The sequence below is a fragment of the Malania oleifera genome, chromosome 4 (genome assembly GCF_029873635.1).
Source record: "Malania oleifera isolate guangnan ecotype guangnan chromosome 4, ASM2987363v1, whole genome shotgun sequence".
Lineage (NCBI taxonomy): Eukaryota > Viridiplantae > Streptophyta > Magnoliopsida > Santalales > Ximeniaceae > Malania > Malania oleifera.
The window spans coordinates 67,062,759-67,087,834 of NC_080420.1; the positions used below are offsets into that span (position 1 = coordinate 67,062,759).

The 25,076-nt window shown below is 37.3% G+C and overlaps 1 protein-coding gene across 2 annotated transcripts in view; it reads right to left on the minus strand.

The window, feature by feature from the left end:
• LOC131153640 (protein CHROMATIN REMODELING 19) overlaps nucleotides 1–24,343 on the minus strand; it is a 41,136-nt gene extending 16,793 nt beyond the window's left edge. Inside the window, exons 1-5 of one of the 2 annotated variants that reach the window (XM_058106091.1) lie at nucleotides 23,608–24,343; nucleotides 23,177–23,294; nucleotides 15,140–15,180; nucleotides 14,795–15,045; nucleotides 14,496–14,676 (exon numbers count right to left, since the gene is read on the minus strand). In XM_058106091.1, the coding sequence (XP_057962074.1) occupies nucleotides 14,496–14,676; nucleotides 14,795–15,045; nucleotides 15,140–15,180; nucleotides 23,177–23,294; nucleotides 23,608–24,108 (1,092 nt within the window). In that variant the 5' untranslated portion in view covers nucleotides 24,109–24,343. Of the gene's footprint in view, nucleotides 1–14,495; nucleotides 14,677–14,794; nucleotides 15,046–15,139; nucleotides 15,181–23,176; nucleotides 23,295–23,604 lie in introns of both variants that reach the window. The other variant, XM_058106090.1, reaches the window with a different exon arrangement.
• Nucleotides 24,344–25,076: the final 733 nt, after the last annotated feature.

Below are 25,076 nucleotides of genomic sequence, written 5' to 3' on the forward strand. Positions count from 1 at the left end.
CACCCCTCATTCAAGGATTGGGTGAGGTCTTGGTAAGGGGGGTGTTAAGTCCAGTGTTGAGAGAGTTTTATATTGATGAAAAAAGTTGTTAAGATGAAACCGAAACAATAAAGTAGAGAGGTTCTTCGGAAAATCAAAATTTGAAAAATGCCATATTCTTTGGAATGATGGGCTTGGATAGGCTGGAGGATTGTGGCTTGTTAGATGAGAAGGGTGGTAGGGCTAGAAGAGCTACCCTTTGCAATGATGGAGGGGTTTCTATTAAGGGAATACATGAGCCAGTATTAGAAAATCTATGGTGAAGTGGATGAGAGAAGGGGAATGTAATTCTGGTTTTCTTCACAAGGTGGCCAATGGAAGGAGGAGGAAAGACCTCATCAAAGAATTGGAACTTGATTCAAGGAGCCTCATAAGGGGCCATAGACATTTTGGAGATAAGATCACAAGCTTCTACAAGCATTATAGAAGTGTTCCCACAGATATTGATGTAAAAGGGTATTTATCAGAGTTCCATTCAGATAAGTTCAAGCCAATGGCTAGAGGCCTTTCGAAAAAAAAAAGGAAAAACTGTGTTGGAGATGAGCAAGGAGAAAGCTCCTGGTATTGATGGCTTCAAAAGGCCTTCTAACCATTGGGAGCTGCTGGAAGAGGAGATTTTGAGATTTTTTTCGGAATTTCATCATAATGGGTGGTGAGTACTACTGTGAATTCTATATATTTAGCCCTCATTCCTAAAAAGGAGAGGTCAACAAGGGTGAGGGGTTTCACGCTTATTAGTTTGGTCAGCCACCTCTATACAATTCCTTTAGAAGTCTCTAAAATATTAAGAGAGGTTTTGGGTGGTACCATGACCATGTCCAATCTGCTTTCATTAAAGATAGACAAGTCCTTGATGTTGTGTTGGTTAATAATGAGGCAGTTGTTGAGGATGTGAGATGGGGTAGAAGAGGACTATTTTTTAAGCTGGACTTCAAGAAAGCTAATGACATGGTAAACTTGGGTTTTCTAGATAAAACTGACGGCTAGGGAAGTCATTGAGAATGTGAGGAGAAAGTGGATGGCTGCTCGAGTTCGACCTTCTCAATTATTGTTATAGTGACCTAGAGAATGTCTTAGGGCTCCTACGGGGTTCAAGCATGGGGATTTGCCATGGAATATGTCAAAAGCTAAACCTCTTCAAGGTCTTATGTTTGTCTATGACCGCTTGTCTCATGTGCATTAGGTGGGTAACCATTAGCATTAGGTGGGTAACCATTATGTAAATACTACTGTAGGCTTTATTCTTTGGGAAGAGTAATACCTTACTGAAAAGGGAGAGTACGACCCCTCAATCATATTTATGTTCCCTTGTGCTAGAATAGGAATTGCATAGAAAGCTCCCTAACAGAGGGTGAGTATTCATCAATCATGAAAACTCATTAATTAGTGCAAACATATTTAGCCTACTTGCTTCCCTCCCTAAACACACATTGCTTATAAAGGTGTGACAAATGAATTGCAGTGTTTTATTGTTTAAAGCTTGACTCTCGTGTTTACTTTCATGCTTGCTTACGACTTGCGCAACAATCTGTATTCAATGATTGTGAAAATGCAGTAGTGGTGAGTTTATGGTTTTCTTTCACCTAACTGCCTAAGCTTGTAGCTGGCCCAACGTACGAATCATGTTGATGTATTTGAAGGATCTCAAAAAGAGTAATAAGATTCTATGGATGAAGTAATAGAAGATTTCTGTCACACAATATAAGCGCTACAACACGAGATGGTATTGCCAAGATGAATATGACACACATGGCAATGTATAATTGATAATAATGCAAACTTGAGGAGAGAGGTCTTACGCACAATGCTTGGTGCAAACTTCGAAATCTTACACACACCAAAACAGTAAGATCTAGGAAACATAGACACTTCTAGACGCCTAAAATGTCCATGTCCAACATGTGTCGGATACCAACTCCTGCCCAACACCCCTTGACACGTATCAAAAATTTATTTTTGACATGGCTAAGACACTTCCTAACACCTCTTGACACTGCAAGGACACTTCTTGCGTTAAAACACTGCATTTCCTTTAATTTTGTTAACAACACCCCCCCTCCCCCCCCCGGAAAAAAAAATATATTAAAGATAGGTCAAGAATGAGAGTCAGGTTCTTTGACACTGATGTGGTTGACCTTTGAAGCCCTAGTGCCAATTCACCAAACTGGTAGAGCGTCATTGGACCTCCCAACCCCCAAAATTCCCCCTCTATATAAAGTCATAACCATTTCGCCACTCTTCATATTTTTTTTTTCCTTTCTAATTTCTTGATGAGCAACACCCATTCCCCACCAACACATGTCCTTGAGTTGTTTTTTTGTTGTTCAGCCAATATTCTATAATATGAATATAGCTGATGATTGTATTAGTGTAGTAAAATGTGTAATTGAAATTTTGCAGGAGTGGTGCTTATTTTTCATTTTAAATCAACATTGCCAAATATTTGTCATGTCTAAAAAGAAAAACATGCCTAAACAAATATATTTTTATATTAACTAATTAATGTATCCATGCCATGTCGTATCCTCATTTTTTCGAATTCGTCACATCGTCGTGTCAGTATCATGTTGTATCCATGTCTCATGTCAGTGCTTCCTTGAGTAAGAGAATATGTTAAATAAATCTGCTTTGGTTAAAAACTCCTGCTTCAACGTTGGATACCCTGGACACATCAAAGAAGACAAGTTCTATTTCACCTAACTAGTTAAGCTTGTGTGTTACAACTAGTGCTGCACAACCTAAAACACTGCATGAAGTGTTCCGACCCGTGAAAGTTAGGAGAAGTGCTTGGTTAATTGCCTCATGATTTGATTACTTTTGAATTATGGGATTGTGTAAAGCATGGTGAGAGAACCATGCCAAGCACTAATATGAGAGATTTGACACGTTAGAAGCACAAATAGAGACTGTCAACCATGTAATCATGGAGTAACCCAACTTACAAACTGTGTTGATGTACTAAAGGGGTCTCAAAAATAGTAATAAGGTCCATTCATAAACTATCAAAAGATTTGCATCATATGGTGGAAATGTTATAGCACAAGATGAATGATCTTAATATCAAGATGAACATAACGTCTCCTGCTCTTAGGAATGCTACTTCTACATGGGTAGGATATGGGATAGCAAGGATACCAAAACCAAGACAATTCATTCATGCTCATAATGTTAAGGAGTTGGAGGACTTGTTATTTGACATAGAACAATACTTCATGCGACTAGGTACAAAACGAAAAAGGCAAAAGTATCCATGGCTACTATGTACTTACAATAATGTCTCTATTAGATTCTTTGATCTAAATAAGGGAAAACTCCATTCGAAGAAGGGGAGGACCCGAGATCAAAGCAAGTTGGGTAGTGGGGAGACCAAGCTATAGTGGCATAACAGGTACAATGAGATTTAGAACGGTCAGTGTATAACTAATACATGGGCAAACTTTAAGTGAGAGCTCTATAGCCCAATTCTTTCCTTAACACAATGTTTTCAAAGGCCTTAGGGCAAGGAATTTCTAAAACACCTTGAGGCTCAATCTAAAATACCAAATTTTGAAAAGGCTAATGCATCACACACCGAGGCTTACGCATTTGTACAAAAGGCACACCTGCATCACACACCGAGGCTTACGCATTTGTACAAAAGGCACACCTTTTAATACCTTTTAGTTGAAGCTTATGCATTTTGGGTTTGTGGTTCTCAATTTGGATTAGGCTAGAAAATTTAACAAGCTGTTTATATAAATGGAATGTCATAACATGAGTAGATTTCTAAAACTCTTGAACCTCAACCTTTCCAAAACAATTGAGAGTTTCTATCATAGATCATGAAAACAATTTGAACTAGCCATATCAATGTCATGAATTATGTCATGAATTTTCAAGTTAGCATTTTTTGAATGGAAAACAAGTAGTTTGCAACGTATCTTTTTTTAAAAAACATTATATTTGTGATTTTCTTAATTTTTCTTTATTTGTTATATATATAATTTACTTACACATTTTTATAATTTTATCTAAAAAAAAATTCTCAAAAGGCTTACATCCCAATGCCTTAAGAGTTAAAACACCTCGCCTTACACCTTCACCTTCTAAAATATTGCCTCAAAATATTGAGTACAATGATTAGCACAAACTTTGAGATCTTAAACACACCAAAAATGGTAAGAAAATTTGTTCAATAACTTTGCCTTTGTTAAACAATTCCCTCCTTTGATGTTGGTTAGAGAAAGACAAGTTGTTCTATTTCCTTGAAGGTTAGAAACCGTGGGCGAGGGCCGAACTTCATCAACAAATGGTTCAAGACTTGCCTCTTACACAAGTAGCAGTGAAAAGCTTGACTGACCGAAGAAAATTCACTCATGCCCAAAGAGAGTGGCAAACAATGAAAACTTGTTCGAAAAGGGCATACCCAAGAGTGGCGGAGCCAACACCAAACCATCATCTTCAAAGGAAGCATCCTCGTCCCAGGCCTCCAACACATGGTAAAGGAAACACTGTGTGCTTCTTATGTTAAGGCCCTCGCTAAATTGCTGATTGCTCTCATAAATCATTGATCGACGCCTTACAAGTTTCCATTGCATATGAAGCACATGGACAAAATGAGGGTGAGGAGAAAATTCCGAGGATGAATGCAATGAGGTTAGTTAACACGTACAAAGGCAGGAAAAACAACCTTAAATTTCCCAAGAAAAAGAGTTAATGTTTGCAGATCTTGGGTCAAACAACACCCAATGCCCTAATGAATGCCATAACTTTGTCTCACAAGGTGAAGTGCAAAGACTCAACTTGAAGTTGGTTGAGGACTCAAGATGCATGAAAGCAATTAACTGCATACCCCTACTTACATTAAAAGTAGCCAAGCAAGATATTGTGAAGCTTGGACAATGGAAGGGGCATGCAAATTTCACCGTTGTTCCAATAGATCATTTCCAAGTGATACTTGAAATGAATATTTTATAGGATAATAGGGCGGCAACAAAGCCATTCACAATTCCTTTTGCCTAATGGATGACCACTCTTGCATGTACAAGCTATGGCGAAGAAAGGAGACCATAAGAAGTCCACCTCTACCATGCAACTCAAGAAGGGATCAAGAAGAGGAACCAACTTACCTCACCCCATTCTTGGTGGATGGAGATGGTAGACAAGGGCTGGTGTGTATTGTTTTCCAATATGTGTTGAAGAAACAAGTTGTGCCAACTCTACGACAAGGTGTGGAGCATGAAGAACGAGTTGTTACAAAGAGTGAAGTCCTACTAAAGATCCATATTATGCCTCTAGAGTTGATAGAATTACGGAACCAACTTGATGAGCCATTGGACGCAAGTTACACAAGACCTTACCAAGCCTCGCTTGGAGCACCAATGGTGGTATTTCAAAGGAAACATGATTGGAGCATGCAGATGTCAGTGGATTACCACACGCTCAACAAAGTGACTCAACACAACTTCCATAGATTAATGATTTGTTTTATCATCTAAGTTATGCCAAGTGCTTTGCCAAACTTGAGTTGTGGTCAAGCTACTATTATCATGCAAGGATAGAAGGTGATGAGCAAAGACTACTTGAAGGTGATGCCCTTCAAGTTAGCTAATGCGCCAAAGACTTTCCACAAGTTGAGTAATTAGGTTTTTCATGACTAGCTCAACAAGTTTGTCATAGTATGCTTTGACAACATCGTTGCCTATAGTTTTAGTATAGAAGAACATCAAAAGAATCTATCAAAGGTGTTTGAGGCTAAACGAGAACAACTTATATGCAAAGAAAAACTTCTATTTAATTAATTCTAAATCCCTTCATCATGTGATCGAACAAGGTCATACTCAGATGGGCATGGAGAAGGTGAGAGCTATTCAAGATTGGGAGATCCCAACGACAATCAAGGAACCATGTTCCTACTCAAGAAGGATTGGCTCATTAGCATAATTGCTAAAGAACAGTCGTCAATGGAATTGAATGTAGGAGTGCCAATGAGCCTTTAACAACTTAAACAAATCCAAAAAGAGGGACTCAATCCTTGCTTCATCATGAAGCCCTTCAAGCTATGCCCTTGGCGGAGTCTTGTCACAAAAGGAACATCTTATTGCATAACGTCGTAACCCTAGTGAAGCTAAATGAAAGTACACAACTCTAAAGATGGGGGTGTTAGCAATAATTCATTCTTCGAATGTGGCTGCAATACCTGCTTGGGTTGAATATCATCGTGAAGAAGAATAACTCGGTCATCACAGACATTTCTTTACACAGCTTAAGTTATTCCCAACCAAGCTCAATGGCAAAAATTCATGATAGAGTTTGACTACTTCAAATACAAGCGGGGCGAATGAACCAAAGTCACAAATGCACTGAACAGGAAGATTGAGCTTGCTGCCCTACAACTAGTAACTCATTCGACAAAAAGTCACCACAACAATTCCGGAACACGTTAATAAGAACCTTATCAAAGATTGAGTGGACCAAAACCTCATGAAGTTGTTGGAAAGAAACAAAACACTTCAGTTCTGGTTAGGCGATGGCTTATTGGCACATGGTAACTAGCTCTTTGTACTGCGAGCTAGCAACATGTCAAAGCATTGTTGCAATAGTGTCATAACACCAATGGGCAGACCATTGGACTTTGGCATGAAGCAATGGTGCTAATAGTCACACAAGCTATACAAGGTGGTTGAGTATATAGCCACCTATCTCACCTACCAGGGAAAAAAAAATAAAAAAAGATAAGTAAAAGAAGATTGCAAGGTTATTGGAGCCTCTTCAAGCACCAATGAGACCATGAGAGAATGTCTTACTTGATTTCATCAATCTAACAAAAGTCGGGGACATAGGGTCTATACTTGTAATTTTAAAGGTACATACTTCTATACCAAAATCAACATACTGCTTAACAAAGGGGACAAAGAATTGTTTTTCAAGCATATCATGAATTACTGGTGCGTTCCCCAAGACATCAATGACATTCATAAGAAACTTTTGGTCAGATCCTTGATTCACAGCTTGACATGTCCTCACTTATCACCCATTTATTGATGTCCAAATAAAGAGATTCGGGTATTAAAAGGGTACTCATGCGATTCTGTCACCACTAACTATAAGAATTGGGTGCAACTGCTCGACGTTTCAGTGTCCAAAAGAGCTCAATAACAAACAAAAGTCATTTTAAGCACATTCCTTGTTACCTCACACAGTGGATGATCATATAAAGGAAAGAGCCTAAAAGAGTACATCTTCACCAAATGGAGACAAAATGCAGAGACTACCTAGAGGAAGCTTAAAAGCGAAAGAATCAAGAAGATCAAGGCAAAAGATTGTTGGACTTCAAGGTTAGAGACTTAGTTCTAGTTAAGAACCATCCTGACCAAATCAAGTAACTACGAGGTCCAGATGGGAGACTACTTCCCAAATATGAAGGTCAAGTCCTCATCTTAGCTCAAATTAGGAAGGCTTCTTACAAGGTTGATCCTCCGTATGCAAGTAAGTTGCCTCAATCCATTCATTGCCAACACTCAAGACATAAGACTCACAACCAGTGGAAGAGATCCTCCCAGACAAAGAATCCACATCATCAAGGCGACCACAGCACAAGTTATTAGTGAAGTGGAAGAATATCAGAAATGAAGAAATCAATTAGATGTCAACAAAAGACATTTAATTGTTAGTGGACAAAGTTGAAGCATACTTAGCAATTAGCATCAAAGTCTATGAGGAAGCCAATTACAGAAGTGGGGGACAATCCTACAGGTCAAGCTTGTTTAAGGCCTTATGCTTGCCTATAGTTGCTTGTCTTGAGTATATTGGGTAGGTAACCATCATGTAAACACCAATGTAGAGTTTATAAATTGGGCACAATAATTGCCTTGAGGAAAAAAAGGGACTATGATTCCTTGGTCACATTGGTGTCCCCCAAGCTAGCATAGGATTGCATACAAAGTTCTTTAGAGGAGATTGGGCTTTCATCAATCTTGTAAAACTCATTGCCTATTGTAAATGTATTTAACCTACTTGCCTCCCTTGCTAAACACGCATCATCTATAGAGGTACAATGGATGAATTTCATTGCTTTACTATCTATCGCTTGACTCTCATGTGTACTTTCATTCTTACGAATTGCTTCTACATAATTTGCATTCAATAGTTGTGCAAACGCTTGCGTGGTGCAACTTACTTTTAGTCTAACGAGTTAGGCTTGTTGCTGCAACTAGTGCCGCACAACCTTGCAGTGTGAAGTGTTCATCCTATAGCAGGATTCATTGTCCCTTTTTATTTTGCTACAGTTGTGTGGATACCTTGAGTAGGATGCTTACGTATACTCAAATTTTTTAGGGGTTCGTTGGTAATTACAGGTTTATCAGTTAGGAGGGAGGAGGAAAAGATGTCCCATCTCTAGTTTCCTAACAACACTATTTTTTTTCTCAAGATTGAACATTAAATTCAGGATTGTTGGAAATTACATTGTTGAAAATTTTCAAAAATACTTCAGGATTGAACATCAACTTTTCTATAGGTAGACTGGCTAGCATTGACATAAGGCGTTGGGAGTTAGAGAGGTTTACTTCCAAGGAGCCTATGATCAAAAAGTTGGTAAGAGGTTAGAGGAGTAGAAGACGGCGTACATATCTCATGGAGGTTGTATTACTCCCATTGGTTCCTCCCTCACCAACATGCCCATTTATTTCTTCTCTATTTTAGAGTTCCCAAGAGTGTCTCTAGAATTCTTGAAAGGTTGATGCATGACATTTTTTGGTCCAAAAAGCGAGATGACTTAGGTAGTTGGGAGACCATTAACAGACCCAAATTGGAAAGGAAATTGGGCCTTGGCAATGTGGTTTCCAAAAATATCTCTCCAATTCGAAAATGGTTGCGGAAGTTCCCCTTAGAAGTTAACTCCCTATGGAACAAGGTGATAAAAAGTAAATCTAGGGCTCATCAAAATCAATGGGAACTATTGAGGAAATGGCAACACATCTCATGCAAGCCCTTGGAATTCTCCTAGGTTGTTTGTTTCTTTCTTTCCACTCACCCATTTCAAAGTAGGTAATGGCAATAAGGTATGGTTTAGGAAGGATGTTTAGGTTAGTGAGAGTTCATTGGAGTTCAAGGTGCCCCATATTTTTATGATTTCCCCTCTTCACAATGCACTTATAAGCACTTTCCTTTCTTTGGAGTGAGGCTCAGGGCTCTCTTTGTTGAGATTTCCATATTTTTAAGAATCTCAATGAATTAGAGATATGCGGTCACCTTCATGCTTAATATTGTGGAGTCTTTTGCTCCTTTTAATAGGAGAGTTAGGAGAATTTGAGAGGGAGATTACTCAAGCTTTTTTTCGTACCAAAATCCTTTGTCCTTCACCTCATCAAAATTCCTTCATCCAATTTTTCCCTAGCCATTTTCCTTGAGCCACATCATTTGTAAGGATAAGGTGCCTTTCAAGATCAGGGCATTCATTTGTACTCTCTCTCAACAAGATTAATATGCACAACCTACTTTAGTGTAGAAGACCCTATAAGGCGCTAAGTTTAAATACATGCTCTATGTGTCATGAGACCAATGAAACAAACACACATCCCTTCCTTCATCTCTAGCTAGCTAACTATCTTTGATGTGCTTTATTTTGTGAAAGCCTAGATGGCTCTACGGATCATGGGGGATTTCATGCAAGTGAGCTTTCTAGGCTTTACAAATCCAAAAAGGTAGGGCATTATAGAGATGCATGGTTTTTTCTACTTCGTAGACCCTTTGGGTCAAGAAGAATTCAAGAATCTTCAAGAACTGCACAACTTCTCCTAGTTTGTTACAGGATAGAGTCTGTGTTTCTTGCCTCTTTTTGAGCTCATTCTTTTGGGTTCTTCTAGGGAATATTCGTGTGCATCATGCAAAATAATTAGGGGGCATCTCTTTTGTAATTGTTCATATCTTTTCTCTTGTTTCTTTAGAGAACATCTAGTTATCCTCTCTTTATACTATGTTTTTCTATTGATATATCTTCTCTTACGGTCTTCCCCAAAAAGCAATCCTCCTAGTGACAATTCTTCTTAGCCATTACCAATTTCCATCTTTCATGATATTTAAAACCTTTGCGGTAAACAAGATCATTAACAATTGAGGCCCCCAGTTTTTCAATAAGGGGGCTTAGGGGGTGCCAATTATCATGGAATAATGAAGTGGTATGAACATCACCCATAAGATGCTTGAAGGATTGGTAAACATAACCTCTAATGCTTAAACACTTTTTTCCCTGCTTATCAATGTGAGTCCAAGTTACCCCTAAGAAAGACTTTCAAGTACACAGATTCCAAATCAAATTAATAACAGCAACACCACTGCATTCTGAAATCCTCTTTAAATCCAAATCACCTTCAAAATAAGCCAAGCAAACATTGGCTCAACTTACTTTGCAGTCACATTATAATTTTCTTCTTATTGTTCAGCAAAGGAACTCTCTCTTCAATTTAGACACATCTCAACACCCTCTCTTAAATATATAAGTGCCTGCAAACACTGGCCCAGCTTACCCTGCAGTGTCATTATAATTTTTCTTTTCAGTCATTGTTCACCTAAGATTGTAACACCTACAAGGCTCCCACAAGATTTGGGAGGACATAATGTATGCAGTCTTACCTCAACATTTGGAGAGGCTGATTTAATGTTTGAACCTGTGTCATTCAGGTTAGTGTAACATTATTACCATTGGATCAAGGCTCGCCCTATGCCTAGAGCAAGAAACAACTTTTCCTTTTTTTGGTTTGCAAGGTTTAAACCTAGGATCTCCCACTTGACTGCCCCACCACATTACCATCTAACCCAAGAGCCCTGGAGGCAACAAAATTTATTTCAAGGAAGTAGACACAGGACCGAAATAGCATCAAATTCCTCGACACAATGACATGTCATAAGAAACCAATGGCAAATTCAAGCAACCATAAATTTTTTGAATTAAAATTGGAAACAGAGGGGAAGACATCAAACTAATAAATATACAAGAAAATAAAACCTATCACCATGAGTTTAGAAAACCTCTTCTCAATCCCTTGATTCCCTTCCCATGATAATTTGGAGAACACTTTAAACCAGCTCATTCACATTGACCCTTTTTCAACTTACTCTTTACCACCATCCATTTAAACTTCATGGCCCCCAGGCATAAACAACCACATACAACCCTCATCCAACAGCTGCTAACTTAGCATCCTTCTCTTTCACCTCCTCAGGAGAAACTGGCATAAGCAAAATACATTCACCTTTAAGACCATTCACCTGAATCTCTTCACTCATTCCCCTCTTCTTCATAGATAGGAATAGGATCACCTTCCAAGCACACTAAAGGATTTGCAGATCCATGAGAGACATCACCCACCAAGGCTTAGTCTGGCCTCGCAGCTTTTGAAAAGGAACAGATGAAAAGGAGCTGATTGAGATTGTTGTAAAACTGTTTGGCCCCTTATGAAAAAGGAAGTGTTAAAAAAAGAATGATCCTGACTGTGGGAAAAAAGTTTTAAGCTGCTTGAAAATATTTAAAATGACCAAAATAGGTATATCTTTTTACAAAATGTAATTGGTGCATCAATAATTCTTCAATATTTGAAACAAACTAAGGACACACATGGAATAGTATAATTTGTTGGAAAAAATCTAGCTTTGACTTTTAGAAGCTTCAAATCAATAACTTTTAAAAGTTCCCCGTGCTGAAAGTGAGCTTTCTAAAAGCTGAAAAAAAGGCTGTTTACCAAACAAATTATGCTCAACTTTTGCTTTTTAAAAGGAGAACTAAGAAGTCCATTCAAACCATGACACCACGTTGTTCACATATTTCACCCAACAAATAAATGTGCATTGCATACAAAGTCACTATTGTAATCAGACCATGGTTTTAAATAATGGCCGTGACCGTTACGTAACGCTGTTACATAATAGTTTTTTGGGTTACCAATACCATTACATACCACGAAATCGGTGGGAAGAAAAATCAAGGTTGCAGCGGCCGTTACGGACCACAACCGTTACGTAAAAGCCGCTATAGGACTTGCACCAAAAATTTTATTTTATATTTACTTTTTCTTCTCACTTTTTCCCTCTTTTTCATAAATCATATACCATGTGGCGAGAGGGGGAAAAGATTATAATGAGGATGACAATGATACAAATTTACTATTTCTTTAAATACTCATAAGAGATGCATTAATTAATAATTTGAAAATACTAACTTGTTAGGAAAATATTAATTTTTTGATAATATTAGTAATGTGATATTTATGTTATATAGTTTTCAACTTCAACCTTTTTTCTTTTCTAGCTATTTCATATTTGTATTATTCGCATGTCTTATATGTCTAATAGATTAATGGAGTGTATAATGTATTTTTTTCTATTAATTAAATTAGCAAACATAAGAATTTATCACAGATAAGAACAATGAGAAGTATAAATACGCGCACACGTAATTTTTCTATGAATGGTGGTTTAAAACAAATATAAACTTGTTGCCCTTACCAAATAACTTAGTTACTCCAACTAAAGAATCCAAAAAACACAAACTCTTTCTAAGAAAGCCTAAAAATTTAAAACATGCAATTATGCAAATATCAAAAAAATTCACGGCTGTGACACCCGCTTCCCGTTATGTAACATCCGTTACTCCCGCTTCCCATTACACCCATTACCATTACGTTACGCTACCTGCTACCGCAATTTAAAACCATGAATCGGACTGATCGCCCCATTTTTTGCTTACTATCATCAGACCACCACCTTTAGTTCTCCCATAGTGCACCCCACATATCAGCTTAAATCTCCAAAATTGTAAAGGCCCATCATTTTATCTCTGAAGAATCTTAGTAGTTGGCACCTCCTGTTTAAGTCTATTTTCTTCAAAAATTTATCCATTCCAAAACCCACGCATAGCCTTCTGATAAGCATAAACCTTACCATACCCAGACACTGAGACTTTCATCCTGTACTTTTGGATTCTTTTCCTTGTCAACATGCTCGTTCTGCCCATTGTTATCATTTCTGGTACCCTCTTGAGTTTAACCTTCCTGCACAGCATCAAAACTGCCATTCCTTTCCTCATCATGTAAATCACCTCCCGTCTCTAGTGCCTTCAAAACAATTCCCTGCTTCTCAGTAAGGTAACTAAAGATTTTACTCTGTACAGGTTTCAGACTCTCATGGTTATCAACTGGAGGTTGGACCCTTCGACAATCAGGCTGGACAACCACTTCTGTTGGCCCACTTAGTATTCATTCACAGCATCAGAATTTTACTACTTAGTATTCATTTACAGCATCAGAATTTTACTAACTACCAGCCCCTAGAAGAAAGAGGCAAAACCTGGTCCTATTTCCATTACCGAGTCTTCTTACATTTAACAGCACTTCACTTATGAAATTAAGAAACTCTTGTTGTGTGGGACCAGGCCCTAATTTTCACAAAAACTCAATGAGATTCTGAAGAATCTGAATTACTTCAGACCCATTCCAGCCAATGACAGTTCCCCAGCCCTCTTGAACAGCACCACACTGGAAACCCTAAGCAATAGACTTCCATAGCTGCCAAAGTAGCATCCTACACTAAATATCCATTACTCTGACACCTTGCACACCGCCAGCCACGGACAAGTGACTCCACAGCAGCTGCTCCCTTTACAACCTTACTCCACTGATGCTTGCCCACCTTTCATTGATTCTGAGCCTATTGTGATTGGAAACACTCCATTCACATCCCCTTATTCAGATTCTATAAACTTTCCATATAGTTCCACAAACTTTCTCCTTTCCTTATTAGATCAGATGCCCGCCTCGACAAACTACCAGCTCCAGTTGGCCAAATCACAACAACAAAATTGAATTGATCAAACTTCTTCTTTCGGATAAAACTGCTCAGACGAGACCACAACAAAGAAAATATATGCAAAATCCATCACACCACCGCCAAAGGTGCCCTCACCCAACAAACTCTGACTACATTCTTCTCTGTCAAAACCACAAAGCATCCAACCCTTCTCTTTTCTAAACTCAGACTGAAACATTTCCATTTGATCTGGATGGATCACGAAGAATCTTCTCCATCATAGCATTCATTCAATATGACATCTTGGAAAGAGAAAGACAAAGCTTTAAGAGAGAAGTGAGAAGACGGAAAAGAAAGAAAGTATCATGGTCTATCCGGGCAACTATAAACTTATTTTGAAAGATAAGAAAATAAAATGGATAGCTCCTATTTTGATCCAATGATACAAATCTTGAGGTGAAATGCAGAGTTTCTCTGATTATCATGCCTCAAAAATCACATATCCAACAAGTCACACTTCTTCCATTAGTTTTGTTATCATTTAGTATGAAACCCAGTTATCACACAAGTTTTTTTTTGTGAAAATGCAATGCACAGCAACCATTACTTCCTAAAAACATGCATACGCAAAATCTCCATGTTACTTATTTAGAGAAAGGATATCAATATCAGCATACATGCAAATCATTTTGTAGGGGTGTCCCTGTGAGCATCAGACGCTGGTTTGCATTTCGTGCGACAGACATTAGGTTTTTCCACCTATAGCTGTTTCTATCCTTTATTGCATGAGCCTCGTCCAACAAAACACAGCTCCATTGCCATCGTTTCAGAGTTTTACGATCATCTTTTTGCTGAGCACTGTTTTACAGTATAAAAGAAATAATAATAAGAAGAAATAAAAAACATAAATTATAAGAATTGCACAGGTATGAAACCAAAATATACAAATATAACAATGAAATATAGTTGAACAAACCTTCGTCGTTCAAAAAGGGAGTAACACACAAGGAGTACATTAAATGGAGGTGGCAGTCCAGCTTTGGCCAAAGAGCTCAGCTCTTTGGAATAGGCTGATCGCCCAGCTCCATGATATAAAAGCACAGAAAACGATGGGCACCACCTTTTAAGCTCTCTTTCCCAGTTTTCCAATATAGATGCAGGGCATACAATTAAATGGGGGCCCACGTCATTTTCTAAGTGTTTCAGCAAGGTCAAATAAGTTATGGCCTGTTGGACAAGTGCAACGTCAATATCCCAACTATTCAAAAGATAAAATTTACAACCATTATCAGGAATAAAGCAAACATGAACCTTCACATACCTGAATGGTCTTCCCAAGACCCATCTCGTCTGCCAATATGGCTGTATTGAATAGAAAAGGAGATATATCAGTTGCAGTTTAGGATTATTCCTAGAATTTCAAACATATTTACAAGATATTGATCAAATATTCAATTAAAACCTTAATCACACATTTCGTGACATAAAACAGATAAGAATAGAGCCAGCTGTCATGACATCAAGACTTTCATAAACCGTAGTTACAAGAACCTTCAAAAAAATAAATTGACAGTCTTGCTTCAAAACTTTGATTCAGCACTTTCTATACAAAACTTTCACAAACCCTCATTCCAACAATGACAGAATTTTGCTCATAATCTAACTCAAATCATAGCAGAATAATACTCTCATCATTGTCAATCCTTAAATACTTCCGGTGGACCAGAGTTTAATATTTGGACCAAAAAGAGATAATTTTACAATGTAAATTGAATTAGTTTATACTTCGGAGTTTTTCAACACACAAATGCATAAAGATATGAAATATTATCAAAATAATTTAAACAATGCTTCCTAGGGGCTTCAATCCTTTGACTCTTCTACCTCTCCCCTTCCTAGACTGTAATGATTCCCCAAAAAAAAAATTAAAATTAAAATTAAATTAATTTAAAAAATTTATTATTATAAATTAAATAATATAATACTATATTATATTTTATATATATATATTTATACATTTCAAATCAACCTGATTTCTCAGGAAGATTGAAGATGAATTTCAAACAGTGCGTCCAGCTCTCTTTCTCCCTCATCACGCTCTCTCAACTCTCTCTCTCCTCAACTACACTCCCTCTCTCTTCAATTTCTTCTCCAACTTTCGGTTGATTGAAGAACGGAAAATACCCCTAGGTTCAATTCTCAGCCACCAACATTATAATCGGAGTAGATTCGTGGTTTGGGTGTCATAGGCACCACTCCTAGGATAAGGTAAACTCACTCTCTCTCTCTCTTCAATTTCTCCTCAATATTCAGCCAAATTGACGATCGGACACCACCACAGGGTCCCAGCTTCAATCCTCGTCAATTTAATTGGAGCAAATTTTTTATTTAGGAATCCTATGCACCACTCCGAGGCTAAGGTGAGGAGTACAAATTATGTCAGTTATTTTAGAAATTCACCTGGTTAAATCATGGTATATAATTACTGGAATATTGTATATGGATTTTTAAGCAATTTTACAGGTATGAAAATTACAGTTTATTTATTAAATTGTAGTATTGGATTATATTAGATTTTTGGAAATATTCCCTGGATTAAATTAAACTGCAGGAATTTGATTAAATAGAATTTTTGTGAAATATTTTGGAATTAGGTTAAATTGCAAGGATTTGATCATATTGGTGTTTTTAAATATGTTGGAAATTAAATTTAAATATGGAAAGTGGATCATACCCACTTTTTTTTTTAAAAATTTAATTGGTTAATGGGAGCATGTGAGTCTAGGGATGTTAGGATAGTAATTATTCCGGAATTTAGCTGATTAAGCTAAAATATATGGTTACAGAATATTGTATGAACTTCGCGGGCATTGTTTTAGGATCCCTGCGGGCATCTCTCCAAGAATCAGGTAAGGGGAATAAAGTAGGTCAGCTTATTTTCTGAAGCTTAACCGTTTAAAACTGAGATTTTAAATATCGAAATGTTATACGTGATTTTATGAATGGTTAGGCATATGGGAATTTTGGATTATTATGGCTATAAGTATATTTGTGGGAAATGGGTATTTTGAGTAAAACTCTGGAGTTTATTATACCATTATTTTCAACAATATAGTTATCCCAAACAGATTTCATATTATGAATTATTATTCAAATTGTGTAGCATGAGAATAAATATTTTTACTGTGTATATAAGTATGTCGGATTATGTTATGATTGCACAGAACAAGCATGTTTTGATAGCAATTTTAGAAGGTTATGAATATTACAGAAATTACGATATTGTTCAGTATATTATGACAGTATAGTCGGCCCAGTGCCATGATCAGTACATCCGGCCCACCATCGTGATAGAATAGCCGGCCCAGTGCCATGATCAGTTGTGATATGACAATATTTTATACAGAGATACAATATGATAAAATTTAACAGAGTTATAGAAAGTGTTTAATACAGAACATTAGCATGACAGTGTTTTTTTATACAAGAGTTGTGGTATGATAGTTTGTCATATTCATGTAAATGATTGGAAAATTGTAGCTCGATCACTTACGAATACATTTAGAAACTCTTACCTTACGCACAAATTATATAACCAAAATCAGACAAATTATAAAACATGAAACATATAATTTTAAACTATGAAACATGTAATAACAATAATGATAACACACAAATTACGCTTACGACAACCCAAATTGTATATATAACTACATGACGAAAACGCTCACCGAAACATAATGTTGTACGTCATGGTAGTAGCATAGTAGTTAAAAGCGCGCCTAGGCGCAAGGCGCAGTGAAGCGAAGAGGCTTGCACCTTAAACCAGGTGAGGCGAGGTGACCTGCAAGAGGCGATGCTAGGCGAGACAAGGCGCACTAGGGCGACAGGCGCAGTGAGTCGCGCCTTGTGAATTTTTAGTCATTTAAAGCATAGAAATAGCCACAGCCAGATCCATAGCCCTCATTCGACTCGAATGAACATAGCCCTAGCCCCTCTCGGCCCTTCGAAGCCCTTCGTGAGTTCGTTTTGCACATTCGAACCAGCAAGACCCTTCGCGACTTTGTTTCCAACCAGCAGGAGCCCTCACAAGTTCTTCTTCTTCTTCTTCTTCTTCTTCTCTTCTTCTTCTTCTTCTTCTTCCTGCTGCCTGCTTGTTGCGTGCTGCGTGCTGCTGACTGCTGCTTGTTGCGTGCTGCGTGCTGCTGACTGCTGCGTGCTGCCTGCTGCTTCTCTTTTTCTTCTTCTTTATATGTAAGCTTATAAATTAAATATTTTCTTTAATTAATCTAAGCTTATAAATTATAACTAATGCATAATATTTATTTTTTTTACTGAAATTTACCTACTGTTTTTAAATTTGTAATATTTAGTTTAGTTAATGTAAGTTTATAAATTATAACTAATACATAATATTTATTCTTTTTATTGAAATTTGGCTACTCTTTTTCCCCTTCTTCTTTATATGTAATTAATAATTAAATATTTAGTTTAATTAATGCAAGTTTATAAATTATAACTAATACATAACATTTATTCTTTTTACTCGAATTTAGCTACTATTTTTTAATTTGTAATATTTAGTTTAATTAATGTGAGTTTATAAATTATAATTAATACATAATATTTTTTTTTTTTATTGAAATTTAGCTACTATTTTTTGATTTGTACTCTTTTCTTTTGATGTTGAACTACGTTGAATTGTTGATGCTTTTGGGCTAAATTTTCAATTTTGTAATTGAATTTTTTGGCATTTTAAATTCTAATGTTACTAGATATTCATATGTTCATATATCAATTACCCCAAATAGACATTTTACACCATTTTAATAATTGTGCGCCTCACCTTCATAATGCGCGCACCTTCGCCTCGCACCTCAGCTGCAAAGACCCTTTGCGCCTCGGCTCGCCTCACACCTCTAACTACAATGGTTAGTAGTACGAATGGCAAGTGAGGGACGGCGGTACGAAACACCTCAAACTCAGCAAATGTATGTGATGATTGGCTGGTTTGAGGGACGGTGGTACGAAACGCCTCAAACTCAGCAAGAGCATAGTATGAATAGCTTATTGAGGGACGGCGGTATGAAACGCCTCAATCATGCAGAAAATGTTTGATATGAATCATGGTATATGTATGTGATGAATATGAATAGCTTATTGAGGGACGGCGGTACAAAACTCCTCAATCATGCAAAAAATGTTGATATGTATCATAGCAAATGTATGTGATGAATTGTGAATTGAATATGAATGGCTGATTGGGGGACAGCGGTACGAAACGCCCCAATCTCAACAATTGATTTATACGTATACACATCATGTGACTTGTAATTTATATATATAGGGCTTTTAAGATGAGTTATGAACTGAAAAAGAATATGCAATATGAAATTGTACAAGTATGAGTATAGTTTAAATTGCTATGTCATTTCAGTAATTAAGAGATGAATCATACGTTTATATGTATAGACTCATTGCCACACACTGGTACTAATTTATTCCGTCTTACTGAGAGGTGTCTCACCTCATTAATATTTCAACATTTCAAGATCACCAGGTACTCAGACCTAGGAGCTCAGGGACGGGGTGTAGACATTACAGATAGGGTAAGTGTTAGTCTGGATCTGTGTATATAAATGTTTAGAGTTTTGGATTATAGTTATGTCTAAGGAGACGGTTTAATACAAGAAAGGGACCGAGAATGTGGTGGTAGATGCACACTCACAACTTCCTGAAAACAAATTGAACTTATAGCTATTTTTGTACCTACATGTACTACTCTTGAACAAATTAGGAAGGAATGGTGGCAAAACCTGGAGACTTGAGGTATTATCCTAAAGCTACAAAAAGAGCCAACTTCAGTCCCTCCTTACCTTTGGGACTCTTCAAACTTATTGTATAAGGGAAAATTGCATTAGTGCCCAATTCAGCCCACAAGCAAACCATACTACAATAATTACACCCATCACCAGCTACAAGTCACTCTAGTTTTCTTATAACCTACATTTCTCAAGAATTTTACTGGAAGGGAATGAAGGGTGAAATCAAAAAGTTTGTGGCAGAATGTGATGTTTAAGGACAAAAAGAGGAAACCATGGTAAGTCCAGGCTTTCTACAAACTCTTCCTATTCCAGAAGAAGCTTGGACTGATATCTCCATGGATTTCATTGAGGGACTACCATCTTCTCATGGTAAGTCCATTTTTGTTGTTGTGGACCATCTCACAAAATACGCTCACTTTTGTGCCATAACTCACCCTTATACTACTATAAGTGTTACTCGTAGTTTTGCTGAGAATATAGTTAAGTTTCATGGAATTCCTCAATATGTTGTCAATGAGCATGACAAAGTCTTTACCAGTTACTTTTGGAAGGATTTTTTTCTGTTCGCAAGGAACACAATTGACTATGAGCACTACATATCATCCACAATCAAATGGGCAAACTAAAGTTGTAAACAAGTGCTTGGAGACGTATCTTTGTTGCTTTTCTAGCGACAAACCAAAGGATTAGGTGCAATGGAGTCATGGAACCCATAGGCGGAATGGTGGTATAATACCACTTATCATTCCTCCATCAAGTTGACTCCATTCGAGGCTACTTATGGTCGAGCTCCTCCTCTTCTTGCTAGGTATTCAGCTGGATCATCTAGAGTTGATCAAGTTGACAACGAGTCACATAATCGATTTTCATGACAAAGGGCTTTAGCTCCTCAAGGAAAATCTTGTTACAACTCAAGATCATATGAAACAACAAACTAATAAGCACAGTTGTGAAAGGGAATTCTCAGTAGGATATTGGGTATTTCTTAGGTTACAGCCCTATAGAAAAATATTTGTGACTGTTCACTCTTCAATGAAGTTGTCTCCTCGATTCTACAAGTCTTACAAGATCCTAAAACATATAGGCCTTGTTGCTTATCATCTTGACTTACCAACAGGTTCAAAGGCACATCCAGTTTTTCATGTCTCTTGCCTCAAAAAGAAGTTAAGGGAGCAAGTTACTGTGCGGCGCCATTTGCCAGATGTTGCACCTACGGGTTAGGTTTAAGTGTACACAAGCAATTTTGGATCGTTGGGTGGTCAAACATAGAAGTTGAGATTGTAGCTAGTGCACAAAGGCTTGTAGGTTAGATTGTAGCTAGTGCACAAAGGCCTACTAAGGGGCTGCACAGCTAATTCACAAAAACTCACTGAGGGACTACTTATAAGGCAAAATCAAATAATGGCCAGTGATTTAAGAGATGGCCATGCAGAGGACGAATGGAAAATACATTTATGTAAGAAACCACTAAAACTTCACCAAGTTGAGTAGAATAGAATTATTAACGTCCGACAAAAGAAGAAAGAAAGTCAAATAAGTTCCAACTGGGGTTTGAACCAAAAATAATAAAAATAATAACTGATGACTATGAAAAAAGTTATATACTATAAGACTGGCAAAAACAATTCAATTCCTTGTTTATTTTATACAATATAGAATTTTTACAATGATGCATGCTTAAATTGAGCAGTAGAGGAGGATTTCATAAGCACAACAAAGTTTTCAACATGTATATGAATAATGAATAAGCATGATCATTACATGAAAACTAAAAACTTAGAACTAGGATGTTGGAAGAATGAAGAACGAGAAAGCTGGAATAAAAAGGCATCCAATTGGCTAGCAAGACGACTTCAAAGAAGGGAAAAAGCAATTGCATTATAAACATAAATACATGTGTGAAAAGACAAGCATGGAGATGTTGATTCTAATATGACAACTCCTTGAAGTCCTAAGCATAAGTTAGCTTCAACCCAAGTGGAGCTTCTACTTCAGCATTGCAAAAGCAAATAAAATTTGTCATATTTTCTCATAGCAATTAGTAAATGATGCTTACTAAGAAAGAGAGAAAAGAACAACAATCTAGGAGAGAAGTTGTCCCTAAAAGTTACATCTGCAAATGTAACATGTTCAAATTGATCCAATAAATATTAAATTCAGATAAGTGACACATGTCACGATCTCACATTGGTGAACTAAGGAGATTTGGGCTTAAAAGAATGATTTGGGCTCCTAGTATGTGAGGCGCCTTCTATAAGACAAAAATGTAGGCAAACAATACCTCACCATAGTTGAGCAAAAACTGCTACATTAGGTATCAGAGCCACCCCAGGGTCCTGCATGATTCCTGCGTAGAAGTATAAGTCCCACATAAAGGTGTAGGCGACTCTAACAAGTATGGCTACAAGAGTCGAGCCAAGCTCTAGCAAGCTCGAGCTCAACTCAAGCTTAAAATTTTCTATTTGAACTCGGCTCGTTTAACATATATATAACTCAAGCTTGACTCAAGTTCGACTAGACTAAAAGCTCATTTCACATATAAACGAGCCAAACTTGAGATCGAGTTTGTGTTCAAAATCGAGCTCAAGCTCAAACTTGGCTCGACTGAAACTCGTTTCAAACTAATAAACGAACCAAACTACAAACTAATTAAATTAATTGATAATTAATAAATACAATTTGAGAAAAATATATTTTAAAGTAAAAAATTTAAAATCAAATATTTAATGTGATTTATATTAAGTTTGTTCAAAAGCCTAAAATTGAGCTAGTTCACTAGCTCAATATCGAGTTAGTTCATGAGTAATTAAACAGGTTGATAAACGAGTCGGCTCACGAGTTGTTAAACGAGCCGGGTTGCAAGCTATTAAATGAGCCAGCTCGTGAGTCTAACAAGTCGAGTATGAACCAGCTCAAACTCAACTCTTTTAGTTGACGCGCTCAAAATTTGAGTTCAAGCTCGGCACATTTAACTTAATAAATGAGTTTGAGTGAGCTATTATTGAATCGAGCACTTAGTAGCTCACGAGCGACTCGGCTCATTTGCAACCCTACTAATGAGGGTGTCAAAAATTATATGGAAGAGCCTATTACAATCCTATATGATAATGCCCCTTTTTATATGGAGATCCTAAAATAATAAGGATGGTTGGGACTCCAACTATGTGAGGCGCCTTTTATAGGACAAAACCAATGGGTCAAAACAGACAAATACCTCATGGGAGTTGGGTCGAGACCCTTACACCATTACTTTTGTAAATATATATGCTTACATATCTACTAACATATACATAGTTGGGGAAACAAAAAGTTTTCAGTATTTTTCAATCTACAAGTAGAATATATTCCACATAAGAAACAAACTTGGCCAGTTAGACCTAACTGAATATTAGAAAGTTTTGTGTTGCAAAGTAGCATAATGTTGAATGGCTCAAAACCAAGAACTTCTTGTTCAGGATATCAAAACATTTGTAATATATTTGGGAAACAATTGTGAAAATTTAAATAACAGAAAAAGTAGACGTAGAAAATACCTCCACCCACACCCTTTCGGTACAACAGTAGAAGGAAGTTGACACCAACAAGCTGGTATGGCTTGAGAACCAGCTGAAAGTCTGAATCCTCATCCCCACGGGCCGCATATATATCTTCCTACAATAATACATAAGAATCAAACCATAAAACCGCAATAAGAATAAAAGCCAAAATTAAAATATAAATGAATCATCCGGTTGGTTTCTGAGAAAACGTACAGAAAGATCGTATAAAGCACGACCTACAAAATAATAAAAACCGCCACTTACCTATGCCTAAAACAACTACTACCCTTAAACGAGGTAATTCCTCCCCCAAGACCACACCAAAAAAGAAAACATTTAAAAGCTTTCTTTTTATTTTTCCTCTGTGTTCTCAGCAACCAAACATATATCAAACTAAAAAAAAAAGGGTAACGCGACCACACCACCTGAGTCACAACCCTAAGGGAAGAAGCCTCCACTTCGGCATACCTCTCGCATGCCGAAACGGACGACCCATACAGCTCTCTCCTCAGCTCTATCGATATCTTGGCACACTTCTGTAAAGCCTGCCCTACCACATCATCCTCCTCCACTTCCTCCTCCTCCTCATCCTCATCTTCCTCCTCCAAATCAAACATGTCCGCAAGTTCCTCATCGCTATCCTCATCAACCACAAATCTACGGCCGCGGTTCCCAGCCACCGCCGGCTTCGTCTCCCTCACTTCCGCATCATCATCCTCCAAGTTCTCCACCAAATTATCGGCCAAATTAGGTTTGATTTCGAAACAATCGTCGCTGCTGCTATCAGAAATATCGACCTGCTTCGATTGGTAAGCAAAGGATTCAATAGGGGGCGGAGGAGTCGCAGATTTCTTGATGATCCGTGAGGGCTTGAAGGAGTGATTCTCCCACTCGTCGTCGGAGATTTCTTCGAACACGCGCTTCATTTCATGGAGTTAGGAGGTGGAAAAAGGCCCAGAAAACCCTAGACAATACCAAGTAGAGACGCCTGTATGAATGGTCTTATGAGAAGATCGATCAGCGGGGAAAGAGGGAGCCCTTAAGGGGGTAAATGGAGATGCCGCCATTTTTAAATAGAAGTGATGAATGGTTGACGGCGAGAAAGAGATAAAAGGAAGCGCGCGGGCCTTCGGTGCGCTTGATTCTTTCTTTGTCAGCGTTTGGAAATGCATTCTAGTGCGTATATTTTTGTGACACGTTTGAACTGGTCAGTTTTGTTTCAAACCAAATTTTATTTAATTTAATATATTGGAAGTAATTTATAAAAATAGTAATGAGTAGGATTGCAATTGATTCAGAACAAATTTTATCATACTCAAACTTATTTAATAATTTTTAATTAAATTCAATAAATATTGATAGTCATTTTTTTACATAATAAAATAGGTAGGTTACAGCATATGTCTATCTACTTTCCACTTTTATGCGGTCGATTGGCCCTTTTCTTCTTCTTTAATTTGGCGTCATCCTATAGTCAATGAAATTTTGAAATTTTAAGTTATTTATATACCATTGGACAATAGATCTAGATATTTCACATGTCTTAAGAATTGCCACATGTCAGCAACAAGCAGGACAATTGATAGTTAGTAGCTAGCGATTGCTAGTTTGAATTTGAATTTTTGAAATTCAAATTCAAATGGTATTTCCCTCCATCTCATGGAAGGCCTATATGTAGACCCCATTCGAGAGATTGTGACACGTCCAAGTCGGGTAAGGAGAAGAGAATTACGGTGTTTCGTGCAATCTTTAGGATCTTAGGATTAAAAGGATTTTTATTGGAAGGTTAAAGAGAAATCCTACTTCCCTTTTCTTTCTTTTTTTTCTTTTTTTAAGAGTGGCAATCACTATTGTACCCTCCACTTGATCTACAATACATTTGTGATATAAAGTT